The sequence below is a fragment of the Pseudorca crassidens genome, chromosome 17 (assembly GCF_039906515.1).
Source record: "Pseudorca crassidens isolate mPseCra1 chromosome 17, mPseCra1.hap1, whole genome shotgun sequence".
NCBI lineage: Eukaryota > Metazoa > Chordata > Mammalia > Artiodactyla > Delphinidae > Pseudorca > Pseudorca crassidens.
In genome coordinates, this window is record NC_090312.1 from 84,906,052 (window position 1) to 84,926,537 (window position 20,486).

The 20,486-nt window shown below is 47.1% G+C and overlaps 1 protein-coding gene across 10 annotated transcripts in view; it reads left to right on the plus strand.

Moving 5' to 3' along the window:
• PRKDC (protein kinase, DNA-activated, catalytic subunit) overlaps positions 1-20,486 on the plus strand; it is a 178,951-nt gene that overhangs the window by 51,218 nt on the left and 107,247 nt on the right. For 7 of the 10 annotated variants that reach the window (XR_010936560.1, XM_067712375.1, XM_067712380.1 and 4 more), the window contains exons 28-36: positions 3,676-3,770; positions 5,136-5,238; positions 6,371-6,504; positions 10,128-10,379; positions 12,019-12,242; positions 12,809-13,017; positions 13,316-13,448; positions 13,872-14,030; positions 14,762-14,965. Coding sequence is in view for 9 of the 10 variants with exons in the window: in XM_067712375.1 (XP_067568476.1) it covers positions 3,676-3,770; positions 5,136-5,238; positions 6,371-6,504; positions 10,128-10,379; positions 12,019-12,242; positions 12,809-13,017; positions 13,316-13,448; positions 13,872-14,030; positions 14,762-14,965 (1,513 nt within the window). In the remaining variant the exon portion in view is untranslated. The remainder of the gene's footprint in view (positions 1-3,675; positions 3,771-5,135; positions 5,239-6,370; positions 6,505-10,127; positions 10,380-12,018; positions 12,243-12,808; positions 13,018-13,315; positions 13,449-13,871; positions 14,031-14,761; positions 14,966-20,486) is intronic. The other 3 variants (XM_067712376.1, XM_067712382.1, XM_067712383.1) reach the window with 1 other exon arrangement.

Here is a 20,486-nt window from a genome sequence, read left to right on the forward strand (position 1 = left end):
AGTGGAGAAAGACAGCCTCTTCAATAAACGGTGTTGCGAGAACTGGACCCCTGTCTTACACCATTCACAAAAACTAACTCAAAATGGAGTAAAGATTTGAACGTAAGACCTGAAACCATAAAACTCCTAGAAGAAAACATAGGTGGTAAGCTCCCTGACATAGGTCTGGTAAGCTTCCTGACATAGGTCTTAGGGATGATTTTTTGAATCTGACACCAGAAGCAAAAATAGACAAGTGGGATTACATCCAACTAAAAACTTCTGCACAGCAAACGGTCAACAAAATGAAAAGGCAACCTACTGAATGGGAGAATATAGTTGCAAATCATATATCTAATAAAGGGTTAATATCCAAAATATATAGAGAGCTCAATGGCAAAAAATCTGATTAGAAAAATGAGCAGAATATCTGACAAGACATTTTCCCAAAAAAGACATAGAAATGGCCAACAGGTACGTGAAAAGATGCTTAACATCACTAATCATCAGGGAAATGCAGATCAAAACCACAATGAGGTATCACCTCACACTGGTCAGAATGGCCGTCATCAAAAAGTCTACAAATACCAAATGCTAGTGAGGGTGTGGAGAAAAGGGAACCCTTGTGCACTGTTGACGGGAATGTAAATTTGTGTAGCCACTGTGGAAAATAGTGTGGAGGTTCCTTAAAAAATTAAAAATAGAACTACCATACAATCCAGCAATTCCACCCCTGGGTATTTATCCGAAGAAAATGAAAACGCTAATTTGAGGAGATTTATGCACCCCCATGTTCATTGCAGCATTATTTGTAATAGCCAAGACATGGAAGCAACCTAAGTGCCTATTGAGAGATGAATGGATATAGAATATCTAATACACACACACACGAATATTACTCAGCCATAAAAAAGAAGAAAATCTTGCCATTTGTGACAACATGGATGGACCTAGTGGGCATTATGCTAAGTGAGATAAGTCAGACAGAATAAGACAAATACTGTGTGATCTCACTTATATATGAAATTGTAAACAACAACAGCAAACAAACAAGCTCATAGATACAGAGAACAGATTGGTGGTTGCTAAAGCCAGGGCTGGGGGCTCAGAGAAATGGGTGAAGGGGATCAAAAGCTACAAATTTTAAGTTATAAAAGAAGTAAGTCCTGGTGGAGTAATGCACAGCATGATGACTACAGTTAATAACACTGTATCCTATATATGGAAGTTGCTGAGAGAGAAGATATTAAAAGTTCTTATCACAAGGTACAACATGTTGTAAGTAGGTGTGGTGACTGATGTTGACTAGGCTTGCAGTGATGGTTTTGTAACATGTACAAATAGCGAACTGCTACGTTGTGCACCTGAAACTGATGCAACGTATGTCAGTTATGCCTCAATTTGAAAGCCCTAAAATGTGTAAAGTTTGTATAATAATAATAGCAACAGAAGTGCCCGCATATTGACCACCTAGCTTTAGAAGTGGAGCATTATCAGTATTTTAGATCCGCCCTGCCCTAAGGTAATCCTTCTCCTGACTTGGATGTCACTTGTTCCCTTGCTTTGCTGTTTTGTTTCATTCTCTGTATGTTGGTATGTACCCTAATCGGTGTGCTCTTGGTTTCGGAAAGCAGCTGTTAGGCATAGACACGGCCAGGGGAGTTTGGGTCAGTGTTTTCACTGTCAGGTAAAGGATCCTGGGAAACTGCTGAACAGAGACTGGCTTCAGCTTCTCAGAGGACAGGAGCCTGGTCCAAGGAATTAGGTTGACAAAGTCCATCGTTAGTCCTGGGAGGCCGAGCTCTCTAGAAATGTGTGAAGTGGACCCACAACTGACATTGGGGAGAAGTACCGTCCAAGAATGTGGACTGCCCTTTAGTTTCTGCTTCTGAGACCCCAGTGGCCTGACTTGGGTGTCAGGAGCAGGTCAGAGCAGAATTCTCTCGTGGGGTCAGTGAGCGCAGTCGACAGTCCAGGCTGAACCTGGGCTGGAGGGCAGCGTCACGCAGGGGGTCGTTGGGCCTGGCTCCTTTGGGTCTGTCGGGGTGGAGAGCTCCTCTCCGCCCCACTCGCCCACCCTGTCTGACCCGACTGTGCGCCCGCGCGCTCCCCCCTCCGTCCTGTTGGGCCTTGTTGCCTTTCCCCTGTTGCCGTCTTTCTCGGATGCTCGGATTTGCTGGACTACATTCCGGGTGGCTTTGAGAAATGATGCCCGAGGGAACCGTGTTCGAGGGATTGTGTGTTGAGTGATGTAAGTACAAGTTAGGGTGCTTCCATCCTGCAAGCTCGTGAACTGTTTTGGAGAGCTTTCCTTGGGGATCGTGGATTTGGAGTATCATTTGGTCATGTCATTTCCTCCTTGCTACTTCAAATGGTTTTGGCATCTAAGATACAAGCTACTGTAGCCAGCCTGGGACTCTGACCCCAACCCCCCCTTCTATGGTCTGGCCGCACGTCGCTCTTCCAGGTGAGCCTTGGCCCCTAGCTCCGACTCCTGTGCTGCATCCGCCTTCGTGGCCCACAGCGCGATGCCCTTTAGTGTCAGTGTCACATCTGGGTGTGTGGTGGGGTGTCGTGGCAGGGACTTGGAGCTTGTGGGTCCCCCTCTAGGATTCAAATTTAAAAAATTAGGGTGATAGTCCTCCCAAACCAAACAGCGGTGTGCGGTCCTGTTCTCAGTCCCCCCCACCCTCCAGCGCCTGCTGGTTCCTCACTCTGGTCCTGTTTCAGGAAATCACCACCTCAGAGGTGGAGCAGTGACCCTGCACTTGGTCACACAGCTAGAGGGCCCATGAGCCTTAGTGCCCCTGCCTGGCGTTGTGTGCTTAATCATTCACTGTCCTGTGTCACTGAGGAACAGATTTTCCAGGGAGAGGCTGGCCTGTGCCTGTGACCTACCCATGAGTGTGACGTCAGTGGTTGGTCCACAGGTATTGTGGTCCAGGTAGTTGTTCACATGTGGCGGATATGCTTGTAAAAGGCCCAGAGATGACTGTTGATGTTAACTTACTTTTGGATAGGTAGAGAACTTTTTTTTTTTTAATTTATTTATTTTTGCTCTGTTGGGTTTCAGTTTCTGTGCGAGGGCTTTCTCTAGTTGTGGCAAGCGGGGACCACTCTTCATCGCAGCGCTTGGGCCTCTCACTATTGTGGCCTCTCCCGTTGCGCAGCACAGGCTTAAGACGCACAGGCTCAGTAGTTGTGGCTCACGGGCCTAGTTGCTCCGCGGCACGTGGGATCCTCCCAGACCAGGGCCCGAACCCGCGTCCCCTGCATTAGCAGGCAGACCCTCAACCACTGTGCCACCAGGGAAGCCCCGGTAGAGAACTTTTAAAATTCCGTTATTTAAAAAAATGTGGACGTAGTACCAGGTCTTCTTTTCTGCTACATGTAATTTTGATGAGGTGTGTGGAGTGTGGTCAGAACAGTGGCTTTAGGTTTTAGGTTATGTGCTGTGAGCAGGTCCACAGGTGAGGAGGGTGCTTGTAACAGTAAAAAAGCCCGTGCCTCTTGGTCTGTTTTTGACCAGGTTTTCTTCTTTCAGAAGTGTTTTAGGTTTTATGTTTTAAAAGATTTGCGGCATTTTTAAAGACAAATTTCATTAAGGTATGTATTCTTTAATAACATAACTTTTTCCCTTCATTGTTTCTGTTTTATTGTCTTCTCAGATAAGGCTCAATATTCTTTATTTTTCAGGGAGGAAGAGTCTCTGGTAGAACAGTTTGTGTTTGAAGCCTTGGTTACATACGTGGAAAGCCTGGCCTTAGCACATGCGGATGAGAGGTCCTTGGGTAGGTCCCATTCGGGCTCTCTGTGTGTGCGCAGCGAGCCTGTCCATGCGGGGGCCTGGGTCACCCCCTCGTAAGGTGCTGTCTTCTCCTCACATCCCCGTTTAGGGTGATAAGTGAAGGGGAGGTGGGGCCCTCTGCTGCCTCAAACCCACTTGTTACAAGAGGCTTCAGTGCCTCCTCTACGACTCGCCGTGTCCCCTGGCATCCACTCAGCTTGACCCCTGGTTGGTCAGGGATCCTGGCCAGGGCAGGTGGGGCAGCCCTGCTGTGAAGCTCCAGTGAAAGTGCACAGCTGACACGAGCTGGCCCTTGTCTCTGAATTCACTAATGACACCTAGAAGGTAGAAAGTAGGTTTCCTTACAGAATTGTAATAAGGCTATTTTGACAGTAACTAAGACGTCATTTTAAAATACTAAGTCAGAAATATGCTGAAGTGGCAAAGAGAGTAATAAATGATCGTCTTTGCAGTTAACTTCTGTCCAGAAGCTGTCGGGACTACCCAGGAGTTCTGGGGCTGGAAAACTTCCTGGCATCTCCCCGCTCAGTCTGCAGGGCGTCTGGCCCGGGGCGTGTGGACCCTGATGTGGCTCTCGCAGCGGGTGCCGTGGGGACCCCCTCTCACTTGCCAAATGGTGGTGTCTCTCATTTTTTGACAGATTGAAGCTCTGTTGTCCTCCATGGTGATAGCCCTACTCATGAGCAAAAACACTTAAAATTCAGTCCTGCCGTCAGCCGTCATTAGCTTAAAATTGCCTTATCTTGACATCGTATATAGGGGAATTTTCTCAACAAGTGAAATTTTACTCTTTTAAAATCACTGCCATAGCTAAAAGGCGTAGATGAAATTTTACTCTTTAAAAAATCACTGCCATAGTTAAAAAGTGTAGAAAGAAAACTTCCTTGGTAACAGAGGTCAAAATAGGCTGTGTGAGGCCCCTTTCCTGAATAACCCTAGACGCCTGTAGATGGTTTTACTATTTTATTTCTCTTCTTCTCCTGCAGTGGCTGTATTATTAACTGTAATATAGTTTAACCTACATGAGAAAAGTGCGGGTCAAGGAACTGACCCCCTGAAATAATAGCCTTCAGTGGGGTGCACGGGCTCTGGCCTGCTTTGTGGGTTTTGTAACACCTGCAGAGCCCTTCCATCTCAGACCTGTACGCAAGGCTGTGCCTTGCTGTCCTGCGATCTTAAACATGGGTTTTGTATTTGGATGTGCAGTGTTGTATTTTGAGGGATGAAAAACACTCTTTTGTAAAATCACCTTTTTAATTACAAAACTAGGCCAGTAAGCCTGTAGTACTACTTGGTTAATGGTGATCAGCTGTAGATCTCCTTCAGCAATCTCTGTTTGTGTTGAGAGCAGGTACAGTTCAGCAATGCTGCGATGCTATCGATCACCTGGGGCGCATCGTCGAGAAGAAGCACGTTTCTTTAAACAAAGCAAAGAAGCGACGCTGTCCCCGGTAGGTGATGTTGCTTCCTTTTTCTTTTTCTTTCCCCCGAACATAAAACTAATTCTCAGTTAACACAGGAGAATCCAGGAGGAATTTGTGGAAGTATAAAGAGTCAATTTTCCAAAGTAACTTAAAAGTTTTATGTTTGAAAGTGCTTTGTTTAAGGTGTCATCTTGGTTGGGATAGTGGATACAACTTGAAAATCAGCTTTGTAACTGAGACTTTTGTCTGCACTAATTCTGAATACGAATTTGGTGTGGAATTATTTGCTTGGAATCTGCATGAGCTGTTTGTTATGGAGTAGATTTGAAATGTAAGAACTAAAATATTGAAATAGTAGGATTTTGACAGAATGAGGTTGCAGATTATGAAATAAAGCCACTCAAAGCCAAGGCTGGCTTATTGCCCAGTGGTTTCCAGTCTTTGCTCCCATTTCCATCCCGGCAAGGTCTCTTTCTCAGACGGGGTGCGGGTGTGCCATGCCTCTTCCCCCAGGTCTGTGCAGGGGTCTGGGGGCTCTGGTGTCTGCTGGCGCCCACCACTCTGCAGAAGCATAGCCTGTAGACTGGACATTAATACTCCCTCTGTGGTTTTAAAATTGATTCTTCCAGATTCTGCCGCGAGTATGACATCTCTCCAGGTCATTCATGCTCACACTTGAGCAGTAGAATTACCTTGGGGTCTGGTTACATACAGTACAGGTCGCTGGGCCTTGCTCTGGAATTGGCTTCAGTAGGTTTAGGGTGGGGCTGAGAATTTGCCTTTCTGCCAAGCTAATACTGATGTAGCTGGTCCAGGGACCACAGTTTGAGAAGCACTACTTCAGAACCTAAACCCCCTTTCAGTTTACAGTGCATTGAAAAGGGAACATGCAAAGACTTGGTGCTGATCTTTTAAGAAATGCTTTTTAATTTTCCCTCAATTAAAAAAATAAAAGGAAGGCAGCATTTAGGACCTATTTCACCTGTGACGTTTTGATTGTATTCTAATGATAATACACTAAAAATAAATTGAATGCCTTTAAATATGGTTTCTACATGTATCAGGGTAGCAAAATTGAATGTATGGTTTTTAGACTCTGGGGCCAGCTAAATGCTGAATGTTGGAGTGTGAATATTAAATACATGTATTCTCCATGCAGAGGCTTTCCACCTACGGCACCCTTGTGTTTATCAGACGTGGTCCAGTGGCTTTTCTCCAATTGTGGGAGGCCCCAGACAGAATGTCGACACAAGTCCATAGAACTCTTTTATAAGTTTGTTCCTTTGTTGCCAGGTATGATGGTCTTTATGCCCTATAAATGACTTTTGCTAGTAGTTTAGAGACGCACTTATATAAAACATGATATTTCCATTATTTAGATAAATGTAATATGTTCTAATAAATATAAAAAATAAGTACGTTCTAATACATACAAAGAATAAGTACAAAAAATAATCATTACAGATCATTTGTAAGACGTGATAAATTATGGCTGTACATTTCTCAAAGATTTATAGAAGGAAAGAAAAAAATGCTTTTGATGTTAGACGATACAGAAGAGGTGAACTTAGAATTTCCTAGTACCTTTTATTCCGCATCTTTGCTTTTCTGTCCCACTTAAAAGAAAGAAGGAAGGATTGGATGACCATAGTAGTTAACACGATATTCAATTAAGGTTTAGAAATCTTATTAATAGTTAATGAAGCGGGACTTCCCTGGTGGCGCAGTGGTGAAGAATCTGCCTGCCAGTGCAGGGGACACGGGTTCGAGCCCTGGTCCGGGAAGATCCCGCATGCCGCAGAGCAACTAAGCCCGTGCACCACAACTACTGAGCCTGTGCTCTAGAGCTCGCAAGTCACAACTACTGAGCCCGTGTGCCGCAACTACTGAGCTTGTGCTCTAGAGCCTGCGAGCCACAACTGCTGAGCCTGCGTGCTGCAACTACTGAAGCCCTCATGCCTAGAGCCCATGCTCCTCAACAAGAGAAGCCACCGCAATGAGAAGCCCACGCACCGCAAGGAAGAGTAGCCCCTGCTCGCCACAACTAGAGCAAGCCACGTGCAGCAGCAGACTCAATGCAGCCAAGTATAAATTTAAAAAAAACAGTTATATATATTAAAAAAATAGTTAATGAAGTAATGCAGTTGTGTTTTTTGGCCTGTAATTAATAAGGAATTGCCAGACTCCTAAGTCTGAATGATCTCAGATCATTTGGTATTAAAGGAAAGCAATGGACCTATGCTTTTCAGTCGTTACTGTACTAAACCATTAAACTACTTAAGAGACTTGAGACAATTTCTAAATTTCTCAGGAATAAATGTATTGGTAGCTCAGGTGTGGGGTTCGGTAGCTCAGGCATGGGGAAGCTGTGCCCCAGGACAGACTCCGGCCCTGGCTCCCCTTCACGTGCACCGGGCACTAGTCCAGAACCAGGGCATGTGCATCTGGGTGAGGAGGTGCCCGCACACAGCGGACCGTGAGCTGGTTCTCTTGAGCAAGGGGCTTGGAGGGCCTCTGCGGGGCTGCTTCAGGGGCAGCAGGTGGAAATGACTGCATGTCATTCTGAGACTTAGAAGGGTGCTGCATGTGTTATGCTCGAACGTGAGGTATACTGTGGAATGCGTTATGTTAAATACTATATATTCTGCATACTGTATGTTGTGATTGTATTCATACTATGCATTACGTATACCATATAAATACAGAGAATGTAATTATCTACTAGACTATAATTTTACGTATATGGTAGAAATGTATATTTGTGTTTTTTAATGTAGAGAATTGTTTTAAAAACATTATTAGTATTTTATATACGCTTACTGCTTTTAGTTAACAAGTTTGCTTTACCTGTTGTCATTCTCACAACGAAGTCAGTGAAGAGTGGATGGGATGGAGGGCGGGGCATCTTCTCCTTATTTTTAGAGGAAACTAAGGCCCAGACTGCGGAGGTAGCACTGCTGGCTGCAGGCCCCGCGGTTCCAGCGGCGTCAGCTTGGCTGATCGCAGACGTTTCCGCTGCTCTTCTTCGTAGCTGCCTGCTACATACTTTCAGGGAAGTAATAGCGCTCTGCCTCTCAGAGTGGTCTTTGTTAGTAAGCACAGGATGCTGAGTACTGGTGAACCTTGCCCTGCTACCACCGTGACTCACCTCTTCTGTGTCTTCCAGTGGGGTGTCTGCCCTCTTCTTTGACTTTGCCCCTGTGATTTTCAAGGTCCCGTGTCCTGCAGTAGTACCGTGTGCGTGGTCGGGCCGGGTATGTGGACACCCAGACCCATGGGACGTTATGACAGGTGCAGGTGTGTCCCCGCTGCGTGTCGGGGCCTTCCGATGCCGACACCGGGGAGTGGGGGCGGATTGGGTGGAGAGGCAGAGAGACAGAGACCACCTCACAGTGGGGAGGGCCCCCCCCCAATCCTCGACTTGTCTTGCTTCCCTCTAGACCTGTCTTCCCAGGTCCTTCCTTTCTGCACGTCCTCTTCTGCCGCTCTTAGCTAGCACTCGACGTAGAATTTAAATATAGTAGTGTTTTTCACTCATGGTTACAGTTTTATTCATTTCTTCTTAGTGAAAATAATGGAAAGTTTAATATTTCTTCTAAAACAACCCCTGAAAACATGGTACTAGTCTTTTACTTATATAGCTTGTGAGAGGTATTTTTGACACAGTAAAAAAAAATTTCTTCTTTTTTTTAAAATAAATTTATTTATTTATTTATTTTTGGCTACATTGGGTCTTTGTTGCTGCGTGCAGGCTTTCTCTAGTTGTGGAGAGTGGGGGCTACTCTTCGTTGTGGTGCGCGGGCTTCTCATTGCGGTGGCTTCTCCTGTTGTGGAGCACGGGCTCTAGGCGCACGGGCTTCAGTAGTTGTGGCTCACGGGCTCTAGAGCGCAGGCTCAGTAGTTGTGGTGCACGGGCTCCAGGACGCAGGCTCAGTAGTTGTGGCTCATGGGCTTAGTTGCTCCGTGGCACGTGGGATCTTCCCAGACCAGGGCTCGAACGCACGTCCCCTGCATCGGCAGGTGGATTCTTAACCACCGCACCACCAGGGAAGCCCCCAGTTCTTCTTTTGCATCAGAATTACATTACTGTTTTGGATTCTTCTGTACCTTCATTAGGGTCAGAATGACTTGACCTTTCACAGCCACTGATTTCAGAGCATACAAAATACACTTTAATGTTTTTTTCTTTAATTTAGAAAATGATTAATACCTAAAAGAAAAATATCTTTTCAAAAGCAGATCATTTGACTCTTTTATTTAATAAGCACGGCACTTACCACGTGGTAGATGCTATTCTAAGTGCTTTTTCAGATATTAACTGCTTCAGTTCACTTCGCCTTGGTGACAACCTCAGAGGTAGATACTGTGTGCGTCTCACCGTGGACGAGGAAGCAGCCTGGTGAGGCCTGGTCCCCGCGGCCGCCAGTGGCACAGGCAGAGGGGCTGGAGTGTCTGACTGCTCTGTGTTTATTCCGTAAAAAAAGCAATAATGACTTTCAAGAAAAAAGGCAAGAGAAAGAGTATGAAGTTTATAGGTATTCAGGTGGTATCCGACTATGTTAATAATGTTTAAAGAAACTGAAGAGAATGGCTTTTGGTGGAAATACTTTCTTGACAGTAAGTACAGTGAGCAAGTTGTGAGTGCTGTGGTTAAAATAAGACTATCCTGGATCATTTTGGAATTTCAGTGCACTGGTAGGTCGTTTATGTGGGACATTTATGGAAAACTATTTGAAATATTGTGATATTGCCTGTCTTGTTCTGGTCTGATTACATTTTTAACATACCACACTTTTAATTTTTGTTTCTTATTATTGGGAGATGCTGTTTTTAATTAGGTACAGTGATTAGATCAAGTGATTTTAACTCCATGAAAGTGATTTATATGTGTGTTTTAATCTTATTTCTCTTTTAAGGCAACAAATCCCCTTCCCTGTGGCTGAGAGACCTGATCCAGAAGGAAGGCATTTCCTTCCTCATAAACGCATTTGAGGGCGGAGGAGCCTGCGGTCCGCCAGCCGGCATCCTCACCCAGCCCACCCTCCGCCAGCTGCGCGGGCCGTTCAGCCTGCGTGCCACGCTGCAGTGGATGGACGCGCTGCTGGCTGCGCTGGAGTGCTACAACACCTTCCTGGGCGCAGGGACCCTTGGTGCCGCCCAGCTCCTGGGTGGGTAGAGCCTCCCTGGGTCAGCACCGTCCGGCTCTGCCTGGAACCATGCCGGGGCCAAGATGGGTGGGGTTTTGGTTGGACAGGATCACGGGGTGTCATTTCTTCAGCTCTGCCTGCGTCTCCGAGCTCACAGTGAGGGTGGGGGGCTCCCCGCCCGGAGTCTGTGCTGCTTTCTTGCCCTGTGCACAGGTTCTCAGTGACCCTTGTGCAAAGTAACCTTCTGAGGTTTTCCTGAGGCCCTCTGGTCTTGTGCCATGTCTCTGTGGAGCGGGTCTTTAGTTTTCTCGCATCTTTCTGTCCCTGGAGCTTCTCTGTTGTAGTGCAGTAGTGACGGTGTTGTTTGCAAAGGACGTCAGGCGGGTGGGATGTGAGTGCTGGGCAGGCTCTGTCCCCCTGGGGGCCCCGGTGGCCCACGAGGGCAGGCGCTGGCTCTGGGAATGGTGTCCCCTGGGAAGCAGCACCTGGAGCTGGCTGTCGCCTGGCAGGTGTGCTCTCTGCTTCAGGGTTCTCGGAGCAGCTGGCCGTTCTCCTGCCGCCCCGTACCATGGGCGGAGCCTCAGACTTGCCCTCAGAATGGGCTGTGCTCTTTGCATGACTGTTTGGGGGGGGGGGGGGCGGGGCGGGGGGGGGTCTCCGTTCCAGCCGGGGCGGCGTCTGAGCAGAGGGCCTGCTCTTCTCTCCGCAGGCCTGTCAGAGGTGACGGGGTTGGGAGGAGTCAGACGGCCCCTGGCCTGTTGGGTTCAGGGTCTCTGGTGTTTGAGAATGCAGTTCTGAACACATTTTCTCCCAGTTTTTTGAATACATAATGACCTGTCAGTTGACAGTTTGATCGCCTTCCTTAAATCTAAGGAGAACAAAGACCTGGAAGCCGTCCCCTAGAGGACCTAACCAGCCGCCACCTTTGTTCACTCCCCTGGCTTGTGCACCATTGTTGTCACGTGTCCCCTGCCTTTACCCCAGAACGGTGAGCTGTGCTCGGATTGCGGAGTGGAGAACAGCATGTCCGTCCTTCCTGTGGCGGAGCGTGTCTCACACTCGCGAGTTCTGGGAGAAACCCGCTGGGGAGTTGATCTGAAATTGATCCCATAGGACGCCAGTCGCAGCCTCCTGCGTAAAGGCCACTGCCGTGGCGTGTCTCTCCGTTGCCCTCTGAAGGACATTTAGGCTGCTCCTATTTTTTTATTATTAAGAACAATGCTAAAATTAACATCTTCAAAGCACATCTTTGCAATTCTGCCATTATTTCCCGAGGATACAATTTCAGTGCTGGATCAAAGCATATGAGCTTTTAAGCCTTTGATAGAAATTGGTGTGCACGTGTTTTTAAGCTTTTAGTACGATTTGGCAAATAGCCCTTCAGAAAGATCATGTTAATTTATGGTCCCATGGTAGTGTTTGAGAGCCAAGACCTAACCTTCCGTAGGTGTGTTCTTACTGTACGAGTCTGCAGTTGAGCTCTGTTCAGGTGGTGTTTTGAAATGAGAAGAAATAAGTGCTGTTTTATTCAGCTTTTATTAAAACTTTTAAAATTTTGACTGAAAGTATATCACACCTATACTTAAAGACGGAACTTTACGTTAATCTTAGTGGGTTTAGAAGGAAGTGTATGTTAACATTTTAATACAATTTTTTCTAGGTGCTGAAACACAGTCTTCACTTTGGAAAGCAGTGGCTTTCTTCTTAGAAAGCATTGCTCTGCATGATATCACGGCGGCAGAAAAGTGCTTTGGTGCCGGGGCCGCAGGTGACAGACCCAGCCCACAGGAGGCAGAAAGATACAGTTACAGCAGATGCACGGTGGTGGTCCGGGTCCTGGAGTTCTCCACAACGCTGCTTGGCACCTCCCCAGACAGCTGGGAGGTAGGCCCGCCCGCTGCCCTGATCAAGGGGCCTGTGCTTGGCTACCCACTGGTGGTTCTGGCCTTCTTAGAACTTCCCCTTGCTGTAGGAGTTGTCTCTTCTTGAAAATAATGATAAAACTCTGCGTGTGCTTCCGATTCTCACTGTGCACATAAGACGCAGTTTTCCTAGATGTTCATTGGCTACTGTGTGTTATGCTGTGATCGAGCATCTGCCTGACGAAACGCGCATCAGCCAGCATCTGTAAATGTGTCTGTGAGGCTGAGACCCGCATCCCGTCAGTGCCCGCTCAGCGCCTGCGATGCGCCAGGCCCTGACTCTGCCAGGGCTGGAAGCCCATGGCGCCACCCTGTGAAGGTTTCTCTGGGGCACCTCCGGGCCCTCCTGTCCACGTGTGGTCCACGGTTGCTCTTCCGCCGTGACGGCAGTCAGGTCCACGCGGCGGAGACCTAGGGACCGCAGAGCCTGAACTGTGTGCTGTCTGAGCCCCACCCCATCCTTCCCGCTTGTTGGGCCGTCCACTGCGGTGAAAGTCCCAACGCTGACCGATGGGTGTGTCTGTGCAGCTCCTTGGGAAGGATTCGTGCAGCGCAGACCTTACGAAGCTCCTGGTGAGAACACTGTGTGCGCCCTCGAGCGTGGGCTTCAACGTCGGGGACTTCCGGGTGATGGACCACCTCCCCAGTGTGTGCGTGGGCCTTCTGAAGGCCCTGAAGACGTCCCCGCACTGCGCTGCGCTGGAGGCATGCCTCAGGGAGGAGGTCACGACACGGAGGTGGGGCTTCCAGGGCAGCCTCGGGGCGGGGTGGGGGTGAGGGCGGGGCACAGAGGCCCCTCCATGGCTTAGCCCTCAGGGCAGCAGACAGCCTGCGGGTGGCACCGAGTGGTCCCTGCGGCATTGGCACGCACCCTAGTTTGCTTAACCTGGGTTTGCTGTCCAGGACCTTGCGGTGGACTGGGGCACTGGGAAGCTAGTAAATACATTGCAGCAGGACGCACACAGTCTTCAGTGTCCTGTAACGTCATGAGACCGGCACTCACCTGGTTTCCTTTTGTCTTCCCTGCACGGCCAGCATTGAGGAGCTCTGCACTGTTGACCTTTATGGCCTGGACGCTCACGCTAGTCGGGCCGAGCTGGCGTCTGTCGTGTCGGCCTGGAAGCAGCTTCACAGGGCTGGCTTTCTGCATGTTATGGCGCCATCGCAGGTAACTGTGCCAGTTTGTTTTACATTTCTCTTAGCTCATTATGCCAGTTTGTCGATTTATTTATAGCCTTTTTAAAATATCGGTTAACGTACAGAGCATGCCGAGATAGAAATTAGAGAAATACTTGCTCCACACATGGCAGTGTTGCCTAGAGTGTAAATGTGACAGTAAGTGTAAAAGTTTATTAATGTAAAATGAAAATAAAGGCCACTTGAATATTTCCAGCACCTTCTGAAGACCTTTAGGCACTAGCTGCTCTTGTGCCTGTGTGGCCGGGAGTCAGAGGTGCGTGAAAGTGTCCCTGACAGTTGGAAGGCAGTGGTCAGTGTTGGTGAGCGTGGATTTGTATTAATGAAAGGTGTGAGATTGTGTTTTTCTATGTCATACCTCACTGTTGGGTATTTCAGTGTTGCTTTATTCTAGTCTGCAGATCAGCCGCATTCTCTCGGCACAAAGCTTCTCTCCCTGGTTTATAAAAGCATCGCACCTGGAGTCGAAGGGCAGTGCCTGCCCTCACTGGACCCCAGCTGCAAGCGGCTCGCCAATGGACTTCTGGAGTTGGCCTTTGCTTGTGGAGGACAGGTAGGAAAAACAGCTGTGTGCACGTGTGCGGTCCCAGTGATGTCGGGCATCACTCACATGCAGCGTCTCTGCAAACGGGAATTTAGCTGGGTAACTTCCTAGCTGCAAAAGGACTTTACCTGATTTACCAGAGATGACTTTCTAAAAGTTTTTTTTTATTTTTAATATAAAAGGAGTAGAATGACCTTCTTAAGCTGAAGTTTTGTCTATCCCAGTTTATTTCCAAAAGGCCTTCAGGCAGAGAGCAATTTGTGACTGCAAAGCCGACCTGTGTTGACACAGTGGCCTCTGCTTCCTCCATCCTGGGCAACTCTTCAGAGGCTGATGTGGGAGAGGCCCTGGAGGAGCATTCCAGACACCCCACAAAGTGCTCAGGGCCTTCTGAGCTGTGCAGGGCTGGCCTCACAGTCTCTCTAGCTGTGGTTCCGCAGTGCACCCACCTCCCCTTCTCGTGCCCCTTTGTCCACTGAGTGCAAACAGTCCTCAGCCTTCCTAGACTCTCCCCTCAAAGCCACAGCCACGAGATTCTGTGGAGCACTGGGAGACACGAGGGTCAGGGAGAGAGTTCTCGCCCAGAGTAAGACCTGGAAAGTGGAGCCATGTTGAACGCCTGCAGTTAGACCAACCCAGGCCTCCCAGGACCAGGCCCCTGCTGACTCTGTTCTCTGCTGTCGGAGCTCACAGCCGCCCGGGGAGTCGTGTGCCACAGCCCTTCTCTTTCCTCTTTGCAGTGTGAGCACCTGGTGGGTCTTCTCCTGGACACGGCGGTGGTGTCCATGCCATCCTCAGGAGGGTCCCAGAGGAACATCATCACCTTCTCTCACGGACAGTATTTCTACAGCTTGTTCTCAGAAACAATCAACACTGAACTGTTGAAAAATCTAGATGTTGCTGTATTGGAGCTCATGAAATCGTCTGTGGATAATCCCAAAATGGTAATGGATTTTTCCTTTTAATACAGTATATTTTCTTTAGTAATGCTTATAAAAGGGTTGCTGTATGCCTGAAATAATACATCAGTAAAACAAAGTGAGGGACTTCCCTGCTGGTCCAGTGGTTAAGACTTCGCATTCAAATGCAGGGGGTACGGGTTCCATCCCTGGAAAGGCCGGCCTGCCTTTTCATTCCCACCGGCCGCAGCCGGTCCTGATGTGCCGCAGTCCTCCCTGTTCATGGCTTCCATGGTCTCGAGGCTGAGTCCTCATTTCCCACGTGTTCCTGCTGTAGTCCCTTTGCCCCCTCAGATTGAACCTGTGCAGATCAATATATTTTTTTAATACATTTATTTATTTATTTATGGCTGTGTTGGGTCTTCATTGCTGTGTGCGGGCTTTCTCTAGTTGTGGTGAGCGGGGGCTACTCTTTGTAGCGGTGCGCGGGCTTCTCATTGCGGTGGCCTCTCTTGTTGCAGAGCACGGGCTCTAGGCCCGTGGGCTTCAGTAGTTGTGGTGCGTGGGCTCCAGTAGTTGTGGCGCACAGGCTCTAGAGCACAGGCTGAGTAGTTGTGGCGCGTGGGCTTAGTTGTTCCGCGGTGTGTGGGATCTTCCTGGACTAGGGCTCGAACCTGTGTCCCCTGCATTGGCTGGCGGATTCTTAACCACTGCGCCAAGGAATTCCACATCAGTATTTAATATATAGTTGATTTGTTTGCTAAACACAAAATTTTGAAATTTAACTTGGTCGGTAGACAATCAAAAATTAACTGTTGGAATGATCATTCTAAGGGAGAGGCATAATTTCCTGCTGAGTTAATAAGCTTTTATTCCAAGCAGTGCTAGTTGTCTCTTGTAGGGGAAGATTTTGTAGATTGCGCTAGAAATTTGTATTTTTAGAAGTTTGAAATAAAATTGCAGTAGACCCACAACACTTAGGAAATACAGCATTTCGAGCTTGTAAGCTCTTCAGACTTACGGGGAAGAAACCATACTCATTTATCGCCACCTCCTCCCTAGATCCCTCTACAGTGTGGTTTGTTTTTTTGTTTTTTTGAAAGCACAGTCTTAAAGGATACAGAAAAGGAGAAAAGACAAGAGTGACAACATTTTGGAAGCTAGAAAGCAAAAGGACAAGCAGTAACAGACTTCAGAGTCCGAGAAGGCTGCAGTGAGGCCTTGGTGTGCAGGCGGCCTGGAGCAGTGGGGGAATCGGGTGACTGTTAGCCGGCTCCCGTGGGCTCTCCCTGTCCTTGCGAGGTGCAGGAGGCTGGAGGCGCAGACCCTCTTGTCTGGGGGACCCTGGGCATAGTTGAGGGTAAAGATACCTTTTTTCTAAAGAAACATCTTTAGTGAAGATTAGAATCAAGTATATAACCTAGGTATTTCTTTAAGCAACGTAGTGAAGTTTGAAATGCTTTGAACCATAGCAAAAGCACTGTACTACTCCAGTGGTGAGAATCCCACTTTGTACTTTTATCCCCAAGTTTAACGTTAGTTCCTCAATTCTTCTGATCTTGGTTTCACACTGATTTTTTTTGAGCAGCCAGCGTGTTTCTGGTATATGCCGTAGTTTTGTGTTTTGCCATTTTTCTCTTGGGTTGTATTTTCTTTTTTTTTTTTTTTTGCGGTGCGCGGGCCTCTCACTGTTGTTGCCTCTCCCGTTGCGGAGCACGGGCTCCGGACTCACAGGCTCAGCGGCCATGGCTCACGGGCCCAGCCGCTCCGCGGCATGCGGGATCCTCCCGGACCAGGGCACGAACCCGCGTTGCCTGCTTTGGCAGGCGGACTCTCAACCACTGCGCCACCAGGGGAGCCCTGTATTTTCTTATTAATTTGTAAAATTTTTGTATACTAAGTGTAGCAGACCTCTGTCTGTCATGTATGCAGAAAGTCCTTTTTCCTACTGACCATTTGTCTTTCTCAGTTGGAGTGTTTATTCCGTACAGAAGTATTTGGTTTTTTATAGTTAAAGAAGATACCAGTCTTCTTTTCAGTTGATCTGTTTTTCATGTCATACTTAGAAAGCCTTTCTCCATCCCAATATTATCCCTAAAATCTATCTGCCCATGTTTTCTTCTGTTACTTTTATAATTTCTTTTTTAAACAAATGGAAGTAATGCAAACAGCACTGTAGAAATATTTTTTCCTAAATAGATATATATTGGACAAACATTCATTCACAAATGGATATTTTCCTCATTAATTCAAGTTTCTAACTTTTTCAGATCCGAATCTCTATACAAATTTAGGTCGGAGGTTGTTTAATTTGTTACTTACCTATCTGTTTTTCAGCCAGTACCACGTTGTTTTAATTTCAGCAATTTTAAAATACACTTTAACATCTGGTAAGGCAGTGTTCCTTCTTAGTATTTTTGTTTTTCAGAATTCTTCAAGCTATACTTACACATTTTCTTTAAAGTGAAATTTAGAATCATTTTGCCAAGTTTCCTACAGCCCTCTCCACAACATACAGGGATTTTGAGTGGTGATACAATGTGTATAGAGCATATTTAAACCAAGGTGACCTCTTTAAAAAAATTAAGCCACGTTTTCTATAGTATGTCTCTCAATTTATCCAAACATTTATTCATGTTCTCAAATCTTTTTGAGAACTATTATGTATTCATACTATTATGTAGAATGTTATAATTGTATATTGATTTTGTATCCTGTATCTTCACTACATTTTTAGATTAGTTTTAACAGTTTTTTGGTAGTCTTGAGGGTTTTCTATATATCCTATCATCTCCAGATAGAGACTGTTCTGCTTTTTCTGAGTGAAAGGATACCTTTTATTTCTTTTTCTTGTCTGACTGCTATGACTAGAACTTCCAATATTATGTTGAAATTGTGTTGAATGAAAGTGGCGAGAGTGGGCATCCTAGTCTTTTTCCTGATCTTAGGGGAAAAGCTTACAGCTTTCCACTGTTGCGTATGATGTTAGCTGTGGACTTGTCATATATGGCCTTTATTACGCTGAGGTACATTACCTCTATACCTGTTTGTTGAGAGTTTTTATCATGAATGGACGTTGAGTTTTGTCAAATGCTTTTTCTGCATCTGTTGAGATGATCCGATGATTTTTAACCTCTGTTTTGTTACTGTGGTGTATCACCTTGATTGATTTGCAGACACTGGACCATCCTTGCGTACCTGGGGTAAACCCCGCTTGATCACGGTGTGTGGCCCTTCTAATGTGCTGCGGAATTTGCTTTGCTCACACTCTGTTGAGGATATTTGCATCTGTGTTCCTCAGGGATATTTCCCTGTAATTTTCTTTTCTTGAGGTGTCCTCGTCTGGTGTTGGTGTCGGGGTGACGCTGGCCATGTAAAATAAGTTTGAAAGTGCTTCCTCCGTGCCCCCCTCCCCGCCCACTTCTTTGGCAGAATTTGAGAAGGTGTTAGTTCTTCTTTGATTGTTTCGGTAGAATTCGCTATTGAAGCCATCTGATTCTGGACTTTTGTTTGTTGGGATGTTTTGATTACTGATTCAGTCTCCTTGCTAGTAATTGGTCTGTTCAGATTATTTCTCCATGATTCAGCCTTGATAGGTTGTTTGTTTCTAGGAATTTATTTGTTTCTTCCAGGTTGTCCAGTTTGTTGGTGTATAATTGTTACTAGTGGTCTTTTTATGATCCTTTGTGATGTAAGGATACCTTCTGGGGAATTAAGTGAAAGCCGGTCCAAGTTCTGAACCTTGAGGCGTTAGGCCATTTTCTTCAATTTGGCTCTCAGAACACAGTCAGCTAGATACACCCTCAGGCAGGATTTCAGACTGTGCTGAAAAGCCTAAGAGAAAATCAAGATACCGTTATCCCAGCCCAACTAGATCTACTTCCAGTGTCCTCGCTGCTGGTGAGCCCTGCCCGCTGCTCACGCTTCTGTCCGTTCCTCAGTGGGTACCGACCACTGTGAAGCACCAGGCGCTCCAGGAAAGGGCTTCTGAAAGGACAGGCAGGGAGAAAGCACTTGAAACAGAGATTATTCAGGAAAGGGCTTCTGAAAGGACAGGCAGGGAAAAGGCACTTGAAACAGAGATTATTCAGGACAGGGCTTCTGAAAGGACGGGCAGGGAAAAGGCACCTGAAACAGAGATTATTCAGTGAGATGGGGTGTAAAAAGAAAGAAACTTCAGAGGTGAGAGAAGACACTGTATCCGTGAAACAAGAATCGCTATTGAGAAAGAATATCAGAGAACAAGAAAGAAAATTTGTGAATTAAACATACATATCACAAATTAACGATGAAGTGGATTTGGAAGATAAAATTCAGGAACTCTCATGGAGAGTAGAGTAAGGTTACAAATCAGAAAATGGAGAAGCGATGAGGAAACTTGGAATCTATCTACAAGGTCCAGCTCCATGGCCTCCACCCCTGACAGAGGACGAGCCAAGTAGAGGCTTCATGGATAACGTTTCAGGAATGACCATTCTGAGTTTCAGATGGAAAAGGCCATCGAATGTCCAGTGCATTGTATGGAAACAGCTCCACACGGAGCACACTTCTTGAAAATTTGAAACCTTAGGGGTTCCCCAGGAGAGAAGATGCTGAAAAGTTTCTACAAGAGAAAAAACCCAAAGGTCTTTCAAAAGGATTAGGAACCTGGATGACAGTTGTCTTTGCAACAGCAGAGTGCAGCCTGGGAGACAGTGAGCCAGATTTCGTGCACAGTTTCGGAAAGAGTACTTCTCACCTGAGTGGGAAGGATTAACGATTATGAGTGAGAGCCGAGTGCAGGTGTTTCAGGTGTGCCAGGTCCCCATGGGAGTCTGTGTCCTGTGCTCCTCTTGCTGGGAAGCTGCCGGGGGAAGTTCTCCACCGAGATGGAGCAGAAGCTGGGAAAAAGGAGGGCGTGGGGTCCGGGAAGTTTGCCGACGAGTCTCCTGGGGGCGGGGGGTGGTGACCTCCACTCAAGACCCGGACTGGTGTCCCTGACCCTCCCGAGGTGGTGCCCCAGAGATGGCTCACAGCCTCCCTGATGCGTTTGCACGTCTAGAGGAGACGTAGTGAATTTGGGAGAGTTTGATGACAACAGTGACAGTCACGTTGAGAACAGCTAAGGGGTGGGGGAGCTGGGGTGCTGTCCCTCTGCCAGGCGAACGTCCACGTACAACTGTCTGTACAGTCGGCCCTCGTGTCCATGGATCCCCCTCCTGCAGACCGCGCGGCGCCGTAGTGCGCGTTTCCACGTTAAGTGCACCCACGCAGTTCAAACCCGAGTTGTTCATGCGTCAGGTACTCACTTCAGGGAGATCAAAATGTTATGTGAGGAAGGAGATGTGTGCTAGTACTCAGCTCGGATCATCTGTGAGCGGAGCTACCTGTCACAACAGCAGGAATATTGAATTAATCTAACCGAATTTAGGAGATCACTGTTGGGAAGGCAGTAGGACAGGAGATGTGCATGTACCTCCCTGTGCCCTTGTGTGCCCGTGTCCATGTGTCCCTGTGTGCGTGTACATGTGTGTGTTTCACTCTGTGCGTTTCCGTGTGTGCATGTGTGTGTGTGCTGTTTCTAAGC